The following is an 18,704-nucleotide window of genomic DNA, read 5'->3' as shown; positions in this document are numbered from 1 at the left end:
CTATATTATATATCCTCACAATCCCAATGTACCTTCTTGTATATATATGAATAAATAAATAAATAATAAATAAATGAGTGTAACCGTTCTACGCTGCCCACTGGCTGGGTGTAGGCTCGTCAAATTATAAACGGAAGTGGTTTAACTAACAAGCTCCAACTCTGTGTTGCGGCCTCTTGGGGTCACGGTGATGTTAGTTTGATCAACTGGTTAAGAGATTGTTTTATGTTAAATTTTGTAACCAGCTCATCGGTGCTGTAACTTTGCTAAGTGATTGCTGGGACTGAGTTGCTGGACCAATTATGTCCCTCTGTGGTCTTGTTCAGTCCCATATATGTGGTGTGTAATTAATTAACTAAACTAAAAAAACCACACATACCATATTCACACATTCAATGCCACATATTCCACACATGCTACAAGTGATACAGTCACATTTTGCACATGTGCAACACCTGACAATTTTTTTTATTAACACATTTAGGTACATCTGCATTTGTGCAGCTGCCCTAAACTATATGAAGGGGAGTACAGTGTGTCAAAAAGCTAGCTACGTGATGCTAAAAATCCCCATCACACAGGATGGTTAGTTATACAGAGGTATGTTGATAAGTAGTCTGCACTGGCAGACTCCGGGTACATTATGAGGATATCATCATGAACACAAGAGTGAATAAGATAGCAGTGATACTGAAAGTTCCCATCTTGCAGTATGGTTATAGTCATACAGGGCCACATGTTCAGTAGCCAGCACGGGCAAATTTTGGATGCAATATGAGGATATCATCAAGAACACGAGAGTGAATAAAGTAATTACAAAGCTCCAGATACCATATATGCCAATGGGTCTGAATGGTCTGATAACTCGGCATTCGGCGATGTAGTGTCAAGAATGATGAATCATGTCCCAGTTCCTGCTTCACAGAGTTTGCACCTGGAGTGCTGAGGATTGGGAGATCCGTCACTTGTAGCCACCTGCCACAGGTAACGGTAGCCACCTGCCACAGGTAACGGTAGCCACCTGCCACAGGTAACGGTAGCCACCTGCCACAGGTAACGGTAGCCACCTGCCACAGGTAACGGTTGCCACCTGCCACAGGTAACGGTAACCCAACTTGATCCTGGCAACCACTGTGTCGCACAGTCTGGTCGACGTTTTGTTTTGCCCATAAACATAGGTTTTGGATCTGAACAAATCCTAGCTTTTTATACTGTTGCTGTTAGGTCGTTGGTAGTCAGTAATTTCTCTCCTATCAGACCTGAGTGTTTGGACATAATCACACGACAAATGTAACAAAACCTCCAGCCACACGTTCTTATATACACGGAACATACATGCTGTAAAGTTAATTAAGTTTGTATTAAGGCCGGGCGGCTTAGATATGGGAAAGACTGAAGCCTAAGTTCGGGGTGACTTGACTAGGCTTGTAGTTTAATTGGGTTCAAGTTTTGTTTGGGATAATTTAAGTTTGTAGAGGTAAGCAGGGTAGGTTAGATAAGTCAATAGGTTAGATTAGGTTAGGGAAGCTAGGGTTAATTATGTCATATTTAGGCTTCAATTACACCCCAACATTCACAATTTAAGGCCAGATTCAACAAAGAATTCGACCGTCAGAGCCAGACCTCACTCCTCTATAGTCACTGTTAGCTAAGTACTGGGTGAGAATTCATCAAGCATTTGCACCGCCACTTACGAAACCTATACATCTTCCCTTAATCATGGCGGCTTTGTTTACAGTTATTAAACAGTTTACGAGCTTGTAAACTGTACAACCCGAGGTTATTATTGTTATAAACAACCTCGTAATGCTTCGCAGCTCATAAACTGTTTAATACAAGCAAACAAAGCCGCCATGATTGATGGAAAGATGCACAGGTTTCGTAAGAGGTTGCACAAACAATTGAATCCAAGCCTGCAGGTAAGATTCAGCACCAGCAAGTTACCTGAGCAAGTGATGGTCCCAGCCAGGCGCTGAGGGCGTTGGGGGGATATGACAACACTCAAGTCGATGACCAAACAGGAATGCAAGCCTTATAAATAGATGAATCGCTGCTGTTCCGACATCAGTCTTGTGCTCAAGCTTATAGCGACAACATCTCTCCAGTCCTTCCAGGTCTCTCGTGCAGATAAATCCGTAAGACCACTGACAGCTTGGACTAAGTCTTAGTCATTGTCTTATGACTTTGAAATTATATTAAAACGCCCATTTTTTTCGTATCTTCATGTTCACATTTTGCAATTTCTGGTTAAATTCTGTTTTTCTAAATCATTGTTGCCAAGTAATCATTAAATTAAATCACCATTCATATATGTTCAATATCATATGCATCGGTTTTCCCTTTTTTCCCTACTAGGCTGAGAGCTTTCCTTACCCTACTAGCATCAATCGATTTACAACCAGGTCCCAATTAGCAAGTACAACTAAGAACTGGCACCTAGTCAATCCTCCCCGCCAGAGCTCGAATCTAAACAAAATCATTTGAAACGTGTGAGGCTGAGGGGAAGGAGGTAGAGATTAAAGGGAGGTAAATTTAAGTGCAATATATATTTCCTGAACATATACCACAATGCAAGAGATTTCTCTCTCCAGATGATGTGTTGGAGTTTGTTTGTGGTGGTGTTGGGTGTGGTGGCAGCGGTGGGGGCTGACCCCAGCTACCCCCAACCCGCCCCCTGCTACCCCAAGACCCAGTACGTCACCCATTACCAGACGCAGGTCCAACAGGTCAGTACCGGGGCAGGTCAGTACTGGGGCAGGTCCAGCAGGTCAGTACTGGGGCAGGTCCAGCAGGTCAGTACTGGGGCAGGTCCAGCAGGTCAGTACTGGGGCAGGTCCAGCAGGTCAGTACTGGGGCAGGTCCAGCAGGTCAGTACTGGGGCAGGTCCAGCAGGTCAGTACTGGGGCAGGTCCAGCAGGTCAGTACTGGGGCAGGTCCAGCAGGTCAGTACTGGGGCAGGTCCAGCAGGTCAGTACTGGGGCAGGTCCAGCAGGTCTGAACCAAACTACGCAAAATTGTTTCCTGAAATATCATGAAAGCCTCAAACTAAATCCATTTTAAAATTCGACATTCTCCGTATACATGAAAGAAGAAAGTAGGGCTGAGGACATTGATTATATGTACCTATAGATCTTATGATAGATTTAACTCAAATTCAATATTATTTGTATTTGTTATTTTATCAAAATGTTACTCTTGCAGGTACCTGTGTATAAGACTGTGTACAAGACCCAGGTCGTCCCCACCACACACTACCAGACCCAGTACCAGACCCAGTACGTGACCAAGTACGAGACCCAGTACGTTCCCAAGTACGTCACCGAGACCGTCTACAAGACCCAAGTCCAGTACCAGACCCAGTACGTAACCAAATACCAGACCCAGTACCAGACCCAATACGTCACCAAGACCGAGTATGTCCCCCAGTACATCACTCAGACCCAATACCAAACTAAATATATTACAGAAACCCAGTACCAGACCGTGTACAAGACCGAATACGTCCCCAAGTACGTCACCAAGACCGAGGTGCAGTACAAGACCCATTACCAGACCCAAGTGGTCCCAGAGTACCACACGATCACCAAGACCGAGCAGACCTACAAGACGGTCTGCCCCAAGCCCTCCTACGGCTACTGAAGACCCGGTCAGCCAGCGGACCCAACTGGTCTCACTACGTCACCAAGACCCCAGCAGACCTACAAGATCAAGTCTGCCCCAAGCCTCCAATAGCTACGGCTTCTGAAGATCCAGTCAGCTGGCCAAAGTGGTCTGAATCCATCTCGAAGACCCCACAAGACCTATGAGACCATCTGTCCTCGAGTTGATAAGTACTCAGCCACACCCCATTAACTTTTACTAGGTTTATAAGCGAATAAAATGTCTAAATTTGTAACAATGATTTTGATTTACAATCTATAATATATAACACAATCCATACAAATGTCCAGAGACACTCCTAGTTACTAGTACTTTTGAGAATTGCACCACTAGGATGATAGCTGATTGCTATTAGCTATCATCCTGTAGCCTATTATCTCATCCTATCAGCTATCAGGATGATAGAGATTGCACCACTCTTGATAGCTGAACGCCTTGTATTGTGATTTCCACATGTTTGTGTAGATAGCAATAAACCCTAGTAAAGATAAAGCCTAGTAAAGATAAAGCCTAGTAAAGATAAAGCCTAGTAAAGATAAAGCCTAGCAAAGATAAAGCCTAGCAAAGGATAGTCTTCACGTAAGTACTGTAACCATTCAAAGTAAATACAATTCCTCGTCTTAGCTACTACGATACTCTTGTAACCAAGACTATACTAAATAAGTATAAAAAAACACTTAACTCTTTGAGTCTTATCGGCCAGAAACCCGTACACATAAAATGTTACAATTTTAGATTTGATAAAAGTATTATAATTTCGAAAACATGCAAGAATTTCCAGAATAAGTTTACGCTTTAAGTCTAAACGAAATTTGTAATGTGATCGATTGTTAACGTTCTGTCGGACTTTTATATAGATCGATATATTAGCATTAATAAACAAATTCCAATCTGGAGAAATTTATTCCAATCTGGACAAATTGCCTGAGACATAATCACGATTGATTGTGTATCATTCGTGATTAATTCTTAAATACACCGAATACAGTTCATAGCTTGGAGTGTATGTGTATTTTTTTCTTTTAAATGAACGTAAAGTGCAGTGTAAAATCAACACACTGTTAACGTTACAGAAAACTTGATTTTTCAGCTGTAACTTGGCGATATTTTGGGCATTTGAGGCCACTTTTCTCTCTCATTGATTGAATATAGTCCACAAAATTCGCAATTTTAAAGAAGGTGATTTGGTGTATAGATAGGGAAAGTGAACAGCGTCTTAGGAAAGTGTGTATTGTGTCATGGTTGAAAAAGCAATAAATTTTCCTGCACTGCGTTTAATTCAGTTTTGTGGGAACGTTTGGGAATGGATTTTTATTATTATTATTTTTCTACCACAGACGTGACCACACATTTACAATGCAAATCAGCATATATTTTAACCTTCTTCTGTCCTCCATGGACAGGGTTAGAGATCTGTTAAGCATATAGTTCAGTGATTTATTGAAAAGATGATTGTAGTGCTTTTAATACCGCAATTTTGACCAGCTTACACATATCCTGTATACACATACATACATACATACATACATACATACATACATACATACATACATACATACATACATACATACATACATACATATATACATACATACTCTGACAGGCTACGATAGTTGCTATAGAAACTAGTGTGTTTCTATAGCAGCAATTAAGCACTTGACCACTGAAGGTGATTAAGATGGTGTGACAAGCTCAGGTTATAGTTACAACACAAACATTAACCAACTATCAGTTTAGACAGTGAATTACGCGTACTAAGCCGCACAAAATTGTCATTTTGCACGGAAGATGCTTTGCAAAGCTACGTTCATTATTAGGCTACGTACCGCAATTCGGCACGCCCTCATTAACTATATTTCCAAGTGTTTGGTATTTTTCATATACATAAAAACTGGGAGTTTTAATGCATGTCCATCCCGTGAAGGATAGTGAACACTATACCCATCCCGTGAGGGGTAGTGGACACCATACCCTTCCCGTGAGGGGTAGTGGACACCATACCCTTCCCGTGAGGGGTAGTGGACACCATACCCTTCCCGTGAGGGGTAGTGGACACCATACCCTTCCCGTGAGGGGTAGTGGACACCATACCCTTCCCGTGAGGGGTAGTGGACACCATACTCTTCCCGTGAGGGGTAGTGGACACCATACCCTTCCCGTGAGGGGTAGTGGACACCATACCCTTCCCGTGAGGGGTAGTGGACACCATACCCTTCCCGTGAGGGGTAGTGGACACCATACCCTTCCCGTGGCCAGTATTGGAAAATATAAAAGGTTCAGGAACTGAACCCTAAAATTCATTTAACTAAGCCATAGACATTCGTGACAAGTTATAGTTACATAGATTAATGCATACATCAGTTGGTCTGTCTGTATAGCCTAATGGGTTCAAGAACAGCACCCTATGTTGAGGCGCTGTAGACAACTTTGATGATTTCATCTCTAAAGCACACATATAGGTGTGTGTGTGTGTGTGTGTGTGTGTGTGTGTGTGTGTAATTACCTAAGTGTAGTTACAGGATGAGAGCTACGCTCGTGGTGTTCCGTCTTCCCAACACTCTTTGTCATATAACGCTTTGAAACTACTGACGGTCTTGGCCTCCACCACCTTCTCACCTAACTTGTTCCAACCGTCTACCACTCTGTTTGCGAAAGTGTGTGTGTGTGTGTGTGTGTGTGTGTGTGTGTGTGTGTGTGTGTGTGTGTGTGTGTGTGTGTGTGCATGTGTGTGTGTGTCCTTCCCGCAAGCAAACACGTCCGTGAGTACAATGATGTGTGTGTATTTCAGGTATAATGTCTGAGATAATGTGGAGTTTTCACGCTATTTTCCGCCCGTACAAGGCTCCATTTTACTTCGTCTTCCGCATTCCACGAAACGAGACTATCGCCGATACTTGTCTTGGCGGAAACAGCAGTCACTAAGGGTTATTATTTCATAACCCTCAGGTTATTATATATTATTTTATACATTTACAGCAAATATATATGTGGAGAAGCCTAGGGAAGCGGGTTCGATCCCATTCTATGGTCTCACTGTTTTCTCATATCGGACTTTCAGGCGGTATAATTGTCCTTCAGTAAATATATATATTTCAATATATGCTTGCCCTCTAAATATGATAGATAGAAAACGTGTCAAATCGTCGGGTATATATATCATTCAACAAATTAAAAGGAAAACATGGAAACATTTCCATTATTTTATTTATATAAATATAGTTGCTGGATAATCCACATCTGAAATGGAAGGGGGAAGCGCCAAGCCATTACGACTATATAGCACTGGGAAGGGGTCAGGATAAGCATTTGTGATGGGACGGGGAGAAAGGAATGGTGCCCCAACCACTTGTAGACAATCAGGGATTGAACGCTGACCTGCATGAAGCGAGACCGTCGCTCTACCGTCCAGGCCAAGTGGGTGAAAAAAATGAAGACATGCAGAGCGAACCTTGACGAATCACACGACATTGTGTGTGTGCAAGATCGACAAACGCGACCGATAAGCAGTTTCAAAACTGTAAGTCACGATCCCACCGGTGAAACAGATTCACAAATGCAGAATCTAAATATCTGAGCGAAAGGGAACGATTTCCAGTGGTTCCTGAGGGTTACTTGAGCAAGTAGCCTAGCAACACTCAGGGTCTTAGACTGTAGTAAGTGACTGTCACTCTGACAGTCACCTGTTTGTCAGTCTTTTGCCCTCTGAGATGTGTGGCTGAGAAGGGGGAGGGGGTGGCAGCTAGTCACATTTAAGATACCTCGAACATTGTTTATGTAGGGCAGACGTAAATATGTGTATCTATGTATTCATGTTTGAAGGTTAGGTTAGCATTTTAAAAGCACTACAATCACCTTCTGTGGTTGATTGTTCAATAAATCACTGAACTATATGTTTAACAGATCTCTCACCCTGTCCATGGAGGTCAGAAGAAAATGTATATATGCTGGTTAGCATTGTAAATGTCTGGCCACGTCTGTGGTAGAAATAAAACTGCCCTCATCTTGCTTGGTTTCCATAGTAACCTAATAGTTTGCAATGTATACAAACTTCTTTCTATATAATTAATAATAACTAGTTTTTGTTATTGTATGCCCCCCCTAGATGGAACTACTGAGCCTCCACAGGATGCAACCCACAACAGTTGTCTAACTCCTGGGTACCTATATACTGCTAGGTGAACAGAGGTATTAGGAGAACGGAAACGTGCCCAACCATTTCTGTCTCGCCCGGATTGAAAAAAGGGTTTTGAATACTATATAATATATATTTGGAGTTTTAAATTACGACTTTTTATGCCGAAAATATGCAAATTAGTGAAAATGGCGATTGGTCAGATTTTGCCCAAATTTACATGAAATTTTCAAAATACGATGCTTATCGGAGATAAGACTCTTGAGCGTTATTTTTGAGCCGAATTCTGGCTCATTGCACATATTTGGAGTTTTAAATTATGGCTTTTTATACCGATAATATGCAAATTAGTGAAAACTGCGATTGGTCAAATTTTGCCTAAATACCTGCAGTTTTCAAAATACGATGCCTATCGGAAATATGACGAGATATTTTACAGCCGAAATCTAGCCCATTGCACATATTTAGTTTTAAATTACAATTCTTTATATAAATAATATGAAGCCCTCCTGCTAATATTTAATATGTTGTTGTTAAAGATTCGCTACATAGAACAAACAGTTCCAAGTAACACGGGCTATGGTGAGCCCGTAGTGCCTTAATAAAATGCCTATCATTTTCACTAGTTAGTCTGCGTCTCCCTCGGTTACAAAACATCGGGAAAGAAAGACATATTGAATACATTTACCCAAATTTATTAGATTGATTCAATTGATGTAAATTGACAAGCTCGCTTGAAACACAACGCCAAAGGGGGGTTGGGAGGGATTTCTGAAGACTGATTGCAACTGATTGATCAAGATTAAGCCACCCAAGAGGTGGCACGGGCATGAATAGCCCCGTAAGGTTGCAACTAACGATTGTTTGCGCCTTATTAAGTTCGGGTAAGTTAGTGGGGGTAAGTTAGTGGTTGAATTGGTCATTTGCGTGACCAATTTTGTTAAGAACCATGCCTAAAGTTTCTCTTGACATTTAAAACCAAAAAAAGGAATATTCTTGTTCATCTTTACGATGTTAAACCAGCCAATTGTCTGGATTTGCCTCTCCGTCAAAAATCCGACCTCCTAACCTAGCCAGAAATGTACAGACCCCAGCAAGCTATGTAACCTATTGAGTCCGATGCAGAGAAAACGGGAATATTTGTGAGCCGTTACTCTTCTCAGTAGGTTGCAATTGTAACATCGGTTACCACAACGTAACAAACACGACCTATTAGATGAAAAGACGGGTTATTATGGGATTTAATATCCTTACTTATTTATTTACACAGAAGGTACATTGGGCTGTGAGAGTACATAACATTGGTGTGTTTACATTATTGCAAATCCTTGCAAGAATCCTTTGTACTTAGAACTTGATTTAAATAATCCTCTGTACTGATTCAGTGATTGAATTCAATGCCCGAAACGCTATGCGTAATAGTGGCTTTAGGTATTGTATGTACTAGCTCTATCTATAAATCCAACATTATGTTTGTAACTCATCACCTATGTTAGTACATAGATGATGAGTCGGGCAGCTCTAAGTCGGGCAGTGTCATGTAATTAAAGAGACCTTTAACACCACTACAATTTTGTCCCCATTGCCTCAGAGACACTTGGTGCCTGGGGTAAAAGTGCTGCTAGTTTTTTGAAGGAGTTGGGGTCTAAGCTAATCGAAACAACTAGAGACCCTAGAGCAGCCAGTTTTCTTTTCCTGAATAAAAATTTGAATTTGATTCTCGCCCCCGTTAGCTTAATGTACACCGCTGTGTAGACTACGAACACAGGAAGAGTTTGCTCTACACACGTGAAAGGTCAGGTTTACATGAAGGGGTCCGGGAGGCCTATCTTGTCATGCAGTTGTGGAAGCTCTGGTAGGCCTATCAGTTCTGGAAGCTCTGGTAGGCCTATCAGTTCTGGAAGCTCTGATAAGCCTATCAGTTCTGGTAGGCCTATCAGTTCTGGAAGCTCGTGGTAGGCCTATCAGTTCTAGAAGCTCTAGTAGGCCTATCAGTTCTGGAAGCTCTTGGTAGGCCTATCAATTGTGGGAACTCTGTTAGGCTTATCCTGCCAAGAAGTTTGAGTAACTCTGAAGGCCTACGTAAATCTAGTTGATTTAGATTATGTGAATAAATGGCATCTGTGAGGAAAGCATCATTAGCAGAACTACAGATGCAACCAAATTCATTTTTTTTAAGGTAATAACGATATAATTTACACAAAAGGTCTTCAAAAGCAATACCAGTAGTAACAATGTTGTGGAGTCGTGGTGTTGTGTGGACGTTGACCCTCATAATAAGTGAGAAAGTATCCAGGCGAACTCAGTGAACTCAGCAGACTTGTGTAGCTTTGGTAGAGTGTTGGAGCTGTGCGGTGGGATTGAACCCGCGTATACGAACTCCCCTAGAGCGTGTATTCATCTATTTGTGTTTGCGGGGGTTGAGCTCTGCTCTTTCGGCCCGCCTCTCATATGTCAATGAACTGTTTACTAACTACTTTTTCCCCACACCACACACACACACACACACACACACACACACACACACACACACACACACACACACACACACACACACACACACACACACACACACACACAGGAAGCAGCCCGTGACAGCTGACTAACTCCCAGGTACCTATTTACTGCTAGGTAACAGGGGCATCAAAGAAACTCTGCCCATTGTTTCTCGCCGGCGCCGGGAGTCGAACCCGGGATCACGCGTTCAGCGTGCTGTCCAGTCAGCCACCGGCTCTGTGTGTGTGTGTGTGTGTGTGTGTGTGTGTGTGTGTGTGTGTGTGTGTGTGTGTGTGTGTGTGTGTGTGTGTGTGTGTGAGAGAGAGGTGGGGGCGGAGGAGGAGAGTAAGCGCGTCAGTGTGTGGTGAAAATAAGTGTGTAAACAAGAGAATGTATGAGATACAGTGTATAAATGAGCAAACAAACGGGTGAGTGAGTTAACAGAGTTTGTGAGAGAGTGAGTGAGTGAATGTGTGTTTCCCCACCTAGCCCCAAAAAAACAATTAAGTGACACTTGATATCAAATTGATAAGTGACCACTTTAGCAGTTTTTCTCAACCCTCAAAACTGATTCTCTCTCGCGAGAACCGTTTTCTTCACGATACTAAAAATAACCTGTTCACTGGTGCAATGCAAGATTGATGATTTTAATTCCTTCATATTTCGTCAATATTACGAAACTTTGTCTGAGATTTGTCTGGCGGTGATGTCTCCAGACATCACCGCCAGACAGTTAGATAAGTTTATCTAACTTAAGCAGTTAGATAAGTTTATCTAACTTAATCGTGGGTGTTTAAAACTGTTTGTAATATCAAATTAAATCATCGTAAACATGCCAGAGTTATAGAGATGTGACGGATCTTATGGAAACTGGGGTTTCGTTTAAGTTGTGATACAACATATCAGAGAACACACGAAGAACACCATATCGGAGAACACAGAGAATACCATATAAGGTGTCATAGAACTCACAGAGAACACAATATAAGGTGCCACAGGGCTCACAGAGAACACCATATCAGAGAACATACAGAGAACCCAATATAGGGTGCCACAGAATACCATATAAGGTGTCACAAAACACACAGGAAGGCAACTTAGGTTTTGCTTTCAGTAAACACTTCCTGTCTACAGCTGGCAAGAAGCGACCCCCTCTCAGCGCACCTACTTTTCCTGTCTGCTGTCTATCTGTCTGCTTATCTTCATTGCTGTCAGTTTACCCGCCTGTCTGCGCTGTCTACTGAAATCAACCTGCGCTGGCGGAAGTCAAAGCTCTAAGCTTAATGACACGACTCAGCAGCTCAGAAGAAAGTTTCTGAGCACTTTTATGTAAAAAGACTATTTTTGGTAATTTTCTGCCTCAAATCTTTTGTCATCTTTCATATGTGTTCATCTTTCTTGTTTAGCGTGTTCAAAATGAACACGCTTAACCAGATGGTGTAGCTCCTCCGTTCACGATGTTTATAACAATTTGGCTGTGAGGGGAAGACTGTGGGAGGCTGTGAGGCAAGGAAAGGTTGTGAGGTACAGAAATATGGAAGAGTCATGACGCATATTTCAGTGGCGTCATGCTTGTCTCTCATGCAGCTCTCGATTTCAGATATACTTGTTTTTATAAAAAAAATTGCAGGGCTGACTACAGGAATTCTCAACACATGGAATATATATATTATCTTGATTGCAGTAATGTTCGCGAAATCTGTGGCTTTATGCGAGAGGTTTGGCTATACAAAGTAAAATAGTCCAGAATCACATTTTTAAATAGTAAGTTTCAATTTTAAAATATACTTCATTTCAGAGATTTGAGCAATACTGGAATCACAAGTACATCCTATCTACAGGTTTGGGGATCCTCGAATCTAATGCATGCGCTTAGCTTCTATATTCCCCTCTTTTATTTTATTTACTGTAAGTTTATTGTTAATTAACGAACATATGTCAATGTTTGCGGGACGATGCAAGACTCCCTAAAAGACTCAAGACAGGGAAGGACTGTAGATCGATGTAAGGTGACTTGGACAAAATGAGTGATATGAAAGATGGCTAGTCGACTTCAGCCCAGTAAATGTGAGGTATTGAGTGTTGGAAGACCGCAAGAACAGTATGCAATGAAACTAAGGAAAATCCAGGAATCTTTAAAAAAAAATAGATTTGGGCGTAAATAGAACAGAAAGCCTATCTCCGGAGACATATAACAACAGAATAACATCAGTAGCATGAGCAACACTTTATTTATTTTATTTATTTATTTATTTATTTATTTATTTATTTATTTATTTATTTATACAAGAAGGTACATTGGGTTTGTGAGAATACATAGCATAGTATTTACAATCTTGTAAAGCCACTAGTACGCGCTGGCAAACATCCGAGTACTTATCAGAAAATCTGAACAAGCAGAATTTTAGAACACCATACACAACTTACGTGAGACGAGTATTGGAGTATGCGGCTCCTGCTTAAAGCCCATATTCAAAAAAAACATTCCAGGAAGACCTAGACATGTTATGGGTTCAAGAAGTGGCAACTAGATTTCAAGGCCGTCAAGTGTAAGGTGAAGAAAATAGGAAGAGATGACACTAGGACAGCAGGGCAGTACACAGTGAAGGGGAAACTACCTCACTGAAACGACTTAATACGAACAAGACCTGCAAGTAACGCCTAGTATAACCCCAGAGACGTATATAAACAGAATAACGTATGCATACACTCAACTAATGAACATCAAATCATCATTCAGGAACCTTACATATGGAGGAATTCAGATCATTGTACACTTACGCGAGACCAGTCCGAGAGTATGCAACTCCTATCATGGAGATCCCACCTCAATAAACACATAAGAAGACCTGAAACAGTACATAGGTTTGCAACAAGTCTTGTCCCAGAATTTGCAATGAATGGGGTATGAAGAAAGCCTGAATGAACTAGACCTAATGTCGCTAGAGAAATGGAGAGAGAAGACACGGGAGATTGACAAAGTGGAAAAAGAGAACGAGAAGTTTGAATGAATGGAAGTTTGAGAATCAACCGAGTCAGAGATGTTAGGAAGATTTCCTTTAGCATAAAAGTAGTAGAGGAAATGGAACCGACTGAGGAAGCCGAAGAAGCGAATTCCATTTATAATTTCAAAAGTAGATATGACAGGTTGGGAGTCAGTGCATATATCCAAAAGCTGAGGCTCGATCATGCAGACACAAACATGTGAGTAAACATACACATCCACACACGCACATACATACATACACTGGCTGGGAAGTACATGGAGCACAGAACAGTGAACCACACCATATATGTTGCCCGAAACGCTTTGCGTAATAGTGGCTTTAGGCATTGTATGTACTAGCTCTACCTATAAGTCAACCAATCTTTGTAAAAATTTCTTGTATGTATGTACCTTACCTAAATAAACATTTATTTATTTATTTATTTATTTATATAGAAGAGAGAGGAAAGAATGCACAGAAATTCGAACAGCAGTCGAAAAACAGTATGAGAATGATATAGCTTCCAAAGCAAAGGATCAGCCCAAACTAATCTATTAAGATAGAACCAGAACTGTCCCAAGATCCACAGATTTAAATAGAGCAGACACCACCAGAAGAAAGACTAATTGAAACAGACGTAACACCAGAGGAAGTAAAGAAACAACTAGAGGAGCTGGATGTGATGAATGCTGCAGGCCCTGACAAGCTCTCACATGGATCCTAAAAGAGGCAGCCGAAGCACTGTGTGGACTCCTTGACCTCGTCTTCAATGTGGTTGCTACACACAAGAGGAAGAGAGGACCCACCTAACTACAAACCAGCATCACTAACAAGTATTCCCTGTTAGATATTAGAGAGTTTGAGACATCAGAGGCCCGAGACTGTTCAACACGCTTCCACTACACATAAGGGACATAACTGGCCGACCCCTCACAGTGTTCAAGAGAGAACTATCAACATCAGAGGCCCGAGACTGTTCAACACGTTTCCACTACACATAAGGGGCATAACTGGCCGACCCCTCACAGTGTTCAAGAGAGAACTATCAACATCAGAGGCCCGAGACTGTTCAACACGCTTCCACTACACATAAGGGACATAACTGGCCGACCCCTCACAGTGTTCAAGAGAGAACTATCAACATCAGAGGCCCGAGACTGTTCAACACGTTTCCACTACACATAAGGGACATAACTGGCCGACCCCTCACAGTGTTCAAGAGAGAACTATCAACATCAGAGGCCCGAGACTGTTTAACACGCTTCCACTACACATAAGGGGCATAACTGGCCGACCCCTCACAGTGTTCAAGAGAGAACTGGATAAGCACCTCCAAAGGATACCTGATCAACCAGGCTGTGACTCATACGTCAGGCTGCGAGCAGCCGCGTCTAACAGCCTGGTTGATCAGTCCAGCAACCAGGAGGCCTGGTCGACGACCGGGCCGCGGGGACGCTAAGCCCCGGAAGCACCTCAAGGTAACCTCAAGGTAAGGTAAGGCTGTTTACAAGGAGGCTCGTAGAACACTTGTGTATCAATGTTATTTTCAAGCATCAACACGGGGACATCCTGCTCGGACAGCTTATTAGAGTTCTATGACAAGAAGACAGGAAACGGTAGATGGCTGGGAACACTGCATTTTCCTGGACTGGCCGAAAGATTTACACTATTCTTCACAAGCGATTCCAATACAACTCGAAAACAGTCTGGTGTATCGGGAAACGTATTATAGTGGGCGAAGGAGTACCATTCAGGAAGAAGACAAAGAGTCTTCATAAGAGGAGAACCATCAAAATGGAGAGAGTGGTAATGAGTGGAGTACCTCAGGGGTCGGTGCTAGGGGCCCAGCCTGTTCCTAATATACGTAAACGATCAAACACGGGAAATAAACTTACTGTTATCAATGTCTGCTGATGTCAAGTTAAAATGACGAATCAAAACGTAGGAAGACTGCAATTTATCGTAATCTAAACAGGAGAATCTCAGAGAGGGTCTGAGAAATGGCTACTTGACTTTAACCCTGATAAGTGCAAGGTTACTAAGAAAGTGGAGCAACAAGACCTCAAATACAGTACAAGATGAAGTAAGGCAACTTTCACTTTCTTAAATAAGAAGAAAGACTTGGGAGTGGACATAACTGGAGATGTAACGCCAGAGGCACACATCAGCAGGATAACGAGGGCAGAATATGCCATCTTCTTGAGGTTATCTTGAGATGATTTAGGGGCTTTTTAGTGTCCCCGCGGCCCGGTCCTCGACCAGGCCTCCACCCCCAGGAAGCAGCCCGTGACAGCTGACTAACACCCAGGTACCTATTTTACTGCTAGGTAACAGGGGCATAGGGTGAAAGAAACTCTGCCCATTGATTCTCGCCGGCGCCTGGGATCGAACCCAGGACCACAGGATCACAAGTCCAGTGTGCTGTCCGCTCGGCCGACCGGCTCCCCAATACTGGCAAACGTCTGGTTATCCTTCACCAACTTGGACAAGAGCCCTTCCGAGCGCTGTAAATCCATTGAGAGACTGTTGAGTATGCAGCCCTGGCATGGAACCCCTGCTTTAAAGAACTACAAAACCAAACTAGAAAAAGTCCAACAATGTGCAACAAGGCTCGTTCCTGAGCTAAGGGGACTGAAATATGAAGAAAGCCTGATGAAACTGGACCTCGCTACACTAGATGGAAGTAGGAATAAGGCGGACATGATAACGATATATAAGATACTAAGGGAGGATTTACATTTTAAGGAACGGTAGAACAGAAGGACATAACTAGGAACTGGAAACACAGAAGTCACAGAACTTTTTTAATTTCAGACACGTTAATCAGTTGTGTATTGAAGCAAATTCGATACACAACTGTATATGTATATATTTATTTATTTATGCATATACAAGAAGGTACATTGGGAATGTGAGGATACATAAAATGGTAATTACAGTCTTGTAAAGCCACTAGTACGCGCAGCGTTTCGGGCAGATATAAATTGCTAATATGATACAAGAAACGAGTGAGTCACTGCATTGTACTACCGATAGTCGAAAGGCGGGGCTTAAGAGCTGAAGCTCGACCCTGCAAGCACAACTAGCTGAGTACCCCCTCCCACACACTGGAGGGGCGCACAATACTCTTCATCACCACCTTCCCCCACACACTTATCTTCCTCTAACCACACAGAAACGTTCCTCTCTCATATTGCACTACTTTCCTAAGTTAGGTCAGTAATACAATACAAATTATCACTAGATAAACTATTAAAAAATTATTGCAAGATATACCTAAGGTATTAAACTAATTCATTTATCTCTTTAAAATACACAATTTAAATCAAATTTCCATTTGCTTCAAGGTTCTATATAATTAAAACACTGATCAATGTTTTCTATTTATTAAATTGCTAAATAATAATTTAATCAAATTTAATCTTTTTGATAACCAACGCATTGTTGTCTATAAGGCAGAAATTAACAAGAGCATCAAGTTATGTGTATAACCAAATGTAGATGTATGAATCACGTATTGGGATTCTTCATAATTGAATGGATAAAAAAAGAAAATGGAGAGAATATTCAGCATTTAATGGGTAACAACAACAAAATTAAGAGAATATTCGGAATTTAATGGACAAAACAAAGAATATTTAGTAGTCGTAGTAGTTTGGCTTGGGACAGACGGTCTTGTAGCTGGCTTGGAGCTGGGTTACGGTGACGTACTCTGGTACCACCTGGGTCTGGTACTGTGTTTGGTACTGTACCTGAGTGGTTGTTACGTACTGGGTGGCGTAGGAAGTGGTGTACTCCGTCTGGTACAAGGTAGTGGTCACATACTGGGTCTGGTACTGGGTCTCTGTGACGTATTTGGGAGTGTACTGCGTTGATGTGACGTACTGGGTTTGGTACTGGGTCTGGAACTGGGTCTGGTACTTCGTCACGTACTGGTACTGTGTGGTGTAGAGGGTTTCTGTAAAGTACTTTGGTACGTATTCTGTCTGGTACTGCGTCGCGTACTGGGTTTGGTACTGCGTTTCGTAGAGTGTGGTAGGGACGATTTGTTCCTTGTACACCGTGGTATACATTGGTACCTGAGAAGAGATATACAAAATTTACAATAGAAAAAAAGGCATGATACAATAGATGGAACATCTATGAGATGATTATTTTAATGAGACTGTTCATCTATCGAGAAGCACAGAGTGAACTAGAATGTTATTCCTAGAGGTTTTATCTAATAGGAATCTGTCTTAGTGGTGACCTGACACAGTATTGACCAGCTAGACCTGGTGACCTAGACCAAGCATAATACTGACCTACTAGACCAAGCCTAATACTGACCTATTTCACCAAGAGCCAGATTCACGAAGCAGTTACGGAAGCACTTACGAACCTGTCCACATTTTCTCAATCTTTGGCGGCTTTGTTTACAATTATTAAACAGTTAATGAGCTCCGAAGCACCAGGAGGCTGTTTATAACAATAACAACAGTTGATTGGCAAGTTTTCATGCTTGTAAACTGTTTAATAAATGTAACCAAAGCCGTCAAAGATTGAGAAAAGATTTACACGTTCGTAAGTACTTGCGTAACTGCTTCGTGAATCTGGTCCCAGATCTAATACTGACCTACTAGACCAAGCCTAATACTGACCTACTAGACCAAACCTAATACTGACCTACTAGACCAAGCCTAATACTGACTTACTAGACCAAGCCTAATACTGACCTACTAGACCAAGCCTAATACTGACCTACTAGACCAAACCTAATACTGACCTACTAGACCAAGCCTAATACTGACCTACTAGACCAAACCTAATACTGACCTACTAGACCAAGCCTAATACTGACCTACTAGACCAAGCCTAATACTGACCTATTAGACCAAACCTAATACTGACCTACTAGACCAAGCCTAATACTGACTTACTAGACCAAGCCTAATACTGACCTACTAGACCAAGCCTAATACTGACCTACTAGACCAAGCCTAATACTGACCTACTAGACCAAGCCTAATACTGACTTACTAGACCAAGCCTAATACTGACCTACTAGACCAAGCCTAATACTGACCTACTAGACCAAGCCTAATACTGACTTTCTAGACCAAGCCTAATACTGACCTACTAGACCTAGCCTAATACTGACCAGATATACCTGTCCCCAGTAGACCGTACAGGTGGACCGGCCCAGGTACTCACCGCTTGGGTCTCCGTCAGGTACTCCGTAACGTATTGGGTCTTTGGGTAACAGGGCATGGGCCGGCGCCGTCTGCGGAAAGTGGCGTCAGTTGCCACGGCCAACACCACCACCACCACCACCACAACCACGCGTCCACTCATTCCCATCATCTATAGAAAAATGATGAAATTTTCCAGAACATTTATTTGAAAAATCTGAAAATATCCAGAAAATAATTTAAAATATCCAGAAAATT

General features: G+C 42.0%; 2 protein-coding genes across 2 annotated transcripts in view; one reads left to right on the top strand and one right to left on the bottom strand.

Moving 5' to 3' along the window:
- The first annotated feature begins 1,976 nt into the window (after positions 1-1,976).
- LOC123746455 (adhesive plaque matrix protein-like) lies at positions 1,977-3,898 on the top strand. Its single transcript, XM_045727984.2, has 3 exons — positions 1,977-2,135; positions 2,592-2,726; positions 3,202-3,898. Exons 1-3 carry the CDS (start codon positions 2,043-2,045, stop codon positions 3,637-3,639), a joined length of 666 nt encoding a protein of 221 aa, XP_045583940.2. The 5' UTR covers positions 1,977-2,042; the 3' UTR covers positions 3,640-3,898.
- A 12,934-nt stretch (positions 3,899-16,832) lies between these two features.
- Positions 16,833-18,704, bottom strand: part of LOC123746454 (uncharacterized) — a 4,065-nt gene continuing 2,193 nt past the window's right edge. Inside the window, exons 2-3 of the mRNA XM_045727983.2 lie at positions 18,469-18,618; positions 16,833-17,354 (exon numbers count right to left, since the gene is read on the bottom strand). Coding sequence (XP_045583939.1) covers positions 16,914-17,354; positions 18,469-18,618 — 591 coding nt within the window. The 3' untranslated portion in view covers positions 16,833-16,913. The remainder of the gene's footprint in view (positions 17,355-18,468; positions 18,619-18,704) is intronic.

Source organism: Procambarus clarkii, chromosome 90 (genome assembly GCF_040958095.1).
Source record: "Procambarus clarkii isolate CNS0578487 chromosome 90, FALCON_Pclarkii_2.0, whole genome shotgun sequence".
NCBI lineage: Eukaryota > Metazoa > Arthropoda > Malacostraca > Decapoda > Cambaridae > Procambarus > Procambarus clarkii.
This window is presented reverse-complemented; position numbering and strand designations above follow the sequence as displayed.

What these genes read in the sequence shown, in the direction of transcription:
- LOC123746455 (XM_045727984.2), top strand. Translation starts at nt 2,043, where the DNA reads ATGAATCGCTGCTGTTCCGACATCAGTCTTGTGCTCAAGCTTATAGCG. An exon ending in TCTCTCGTGCAGATAAATCC is followed by an intron (nt 2,136 to 2,591) that starts GTAAGACCACTG and finishes TTCTCTCTCCAG; the next exon opens with ATGATGTGTTGGAGTTTGTT. An exon ending in ACCAGACGCAGGTCCAACAG is followed by an intron (nt 2,727 to 3,201) that starts GTCAGTACCGGG and finishes TTACTCTTGCAG; the next exon opens with GTACCTGTGTATAAGACTGT.